The following is a 2,833-nucleotide window of genomic DNA, read 5'->3' as shown; positions in this document are numbered from 1 at the left end:
ATCTGGAGCGCTGTATTTCTGTTCTGTTGTGGCTAAGCAATTGGAAAACGGCGCTGGTGGAGCTGGGAAATGTGAGGCCGCTCTCTGCTCTGTCCGTCACTCTGATTATTTCCTCCACTCCCTGCCTTGTCCGTCACCTCAACCGAGCATACTGCTGGGGATGAGGTGTACGTTCTGAAAGCCCCGCGCTCACGGGAACTATAGACAGCCCTTTCACAGACACTGTGAGTGGCTCTTAAAAGAGCCTTTGGGTCACCGGGTTCAGAATCTGTCGCTTCACTTGCTGGCGCTGCCGGTTTTCTTGGGCAACAGCACGGCCTGGATATTGGGCAGCACCCCGCCCTGAGCGATGGTCACCCCTCCCAGCAGCTTGTTGAGCTCCTCGTCGTTGCGGACGGCCAGCTGAAGGTGTCTGGGGATGATGCGGGTTTTCTTGTTGTCCCGGGCTGCGTTGCCGGCCAACTCGAGGATTTCAGCTGTCAGATACTCGAGCACAGCGGCCAGATAGACCGGGGCTCCGGCACCCACACGCTCAGCATAGTTACCCTTTCTCAGGAGCCTGTGAACACGGCCCACCGGGAACTGCAGTCCGGCCCGGGACGAGCGAGATTTGGCCTTGGACCGAGCTTTGCCACCGGTTTTCCCTCGTCCAGACATTTCGACAATCTCAGCAACTTTTTCACAGAGAATGATGAAATAGGCCAGCCCTCGCCTTTCTTGTACCTTTTGGGGGAATGCAGTGGGATGTTTATGATTGGCGCAACAGCACTTACTCTCATTGGAGAGAGAAAATAATCCAATCAAGGAGCTGCCTTATTCACCAATCAAGCAGCAACCAACAACAGAAGCGCGGAATTTAGATTTTAGATTTCCTAAAAAAATCTGATGTGAAAAAGCCCGCCAAGAAGTCCTTTGTTCAAAATCAAATTATTCCAGATCTGTTTCGCCCACTTGTTCTCCGCATTTAGCCCATTACTAACGTCCGACACATTTAATATAGGTGTAAGTAATATTGAAATAAAGTGTCGGGGCATTTAATTTGCTGAACTCTTTCAAGTAATCAGCGCCCAGAACAAAAATATCGATTTTCAGCTTCTGTTCGCGGTCGGTCAATGTGTGAGCCTGATCAGGTTATGAACCGATTTGCTCTTCTCAGACTGCGACTGGAGTTTAGCCTGTAGTTTTAACAAACTACTTCACAGATAAAATTAAATTATTAATTTGCATAGATGCCTGACCTGCTGAGGTATGTATTTGTACTGTGTTGCTCTGCATTTCCAGCATCGGCAGAATCTGTGCCTGAAAGAACCGTGACCAGTTCAGGGTCTGGCTTTGAAATGGGATTCAGATAAGTCGCCAGAATGGGACAGAAAATAAACACCGCATTCCCCAGAGCAAATAAACCAGATTCAGTAATTATCTGCTTCAGAGATACAAGTTGTAATAACCAATACAGAGACGCAGAGGAAGTGATGTTGGCAACACACAAAATGCCGGAGGAAATCAGCAGGTTAGGCAACATCCACGGAAAAAGAAGTAGTCTAACATTTCGGGCCGAGACACCTAGACAAGATTAGGTCCGAAACGTCGACTGTACTTCTTTTTTTTACATAGACGCTGCCTGGCCTGCTGAGTTCCTCCAGCGTTTTGTGTGTTTTACTTCGATTTCCAGCAAATTTTTTCTTGTTTGTGAGAAGGTGATGCTTCAGTCCATGCGGTAGCATGAATGTAACGAAGACCTCGGGATTATATCGATTGACGTGGATAGAATTTGAATTAGCTCATGAAGAAATTTCCAGATTTACTTCGATTATTGGATTATTTTCGAGCTTTCGACCACTGGTTAATGCAACTTTTTATGAAACCGTGAGTGGCTCTTAAAAGAGCCGTTGGGTTTCCGGTGTGTTTTCTGGGCACTCTTCACTTGGAGCTGGTGTACTTGGTCACCGCCTTTGTCCCTTCCGACACGGCGTGCTTGGCCAGCTCCCCAGGCAGCAGCAGGCGCACGGCAGTCTGGATCTCCCGGGAGCTGATGGTCGATCGCTTGTTATAATGGGCCAGCCGGGAAGCCTCGCCCGCGATGCGCTCGAAAATATCGCTCACGAACGAGTTCATGATGCTCATGGCCTTGGAGGAGATGCCGGTGTCGGGGTGAACCTGCTTCATCACTTTGTAGATATAGATGGAGTAACTCTCCTTCCTCACCCTCCTGCGTTTCTTGCCAGACTTGCCCGCTGGTTTGGGCAAAGCTTTCTTGGCACCCTTCTTGGGAGCGGATTTCTGCTGCTCGGGCATTTCTTCAGTCGGCTTTAAACGCTGAAATGAGCAAAATCTGATCGGAGTGCGGATTAAATAACAGGGGGTCACCGGTATGCTAATAAGGGATGGGGAACTTGAGTATTTCCATTGGTTACTTGTGGAAACGAATCGCCATTCAGATTTATACCGACTAATCATTTGATTGGATATCAGAGGGAACAAATCACAATCGCTCGCTCCCCCAGAAGCGGCCCTCACTGTCCAGTAACACACACCAAATGTTAACCATATAACAATTACAGCATGGAAACAGGCCATCCCGGCCCTTCTAGTCCGTGCCGAACTCTTACTCTCACCTAGTCCCACCGATCTGTACTCAGCCCATAACCCTCCATTCCTTTCCTGTCCATATATCTATCCAATTTAACTTTAAATGACAACATCGAACCTGCCTCAACCACTTCTGCTGGAAGCTCATTCCACACAGCTACCACTCTCTGAGTAAAGAAGCTCCCCCTCATGTTACCCCTTTAACTCTCAACTCAAAAATGTTCGAATAACTGAGCCGGCCAAA

The 2,833-nt window shown here is 48.4% G+C and overlaps 2 protein-coding genes across 2 annotated transcripts; both read right to left on the bottom strand.

Annotated features, from left to right (window-relative positions):
- Nucleotides 1-276: 276 nt before the first annotated feature.
- LOC134350365 (histone H2AX) lies at nt 277-658 on the bottom strand. The gene has a single exon (XM_063055465.1). It carries the CDS (start codon nt 655-657, stop codon nt 277-279), a length of 381 nt encoding a protein of 126 aa, XP_062911535.1. The 5' UTR covers nt 658.
- Nucleotides 659-1,901: 1,243 nt separating this feature from the next.
- On the bottom strand, nt 1,902-2,310 carry LOC134350057 (histone H2B 1/2-like). The gene has a single exon (XM_063054971.1). It carries the CDS (start codon nt 2,293-2,295, stop codon nt 1,921-1,923), a length of 375 nt encoding a protein of 124 aa, XP_062911041.1. The 5' UTR covers nt 2,296-2,310; the 3' UTR covers nt 1,902-1,920.
- Between the last annotated feature and the right edge of the window lie 523 nt (nt 2,311-2,833).

The sequence above is a fragment of the Mobula hypostoma genome, chromosome 8 (genome assembly GCF_963921235.1).
Source record: "Mobula hypostoma chromosome 8, sMobHyp1.1, whole genome shotgun sequence".
Taxonomy (NCBI): domain Eukaryota; kingdom Metazoa; phylum Chordata; class Chondrichthyes; order Myliobatiformes; family Myliobatidae; genus Mobula; species Mobula hypostoma.
Note: the sequence above shows the minus strand (reverse complement) of the source record. Positions and strands in the feature narration are given on the sequence as shown.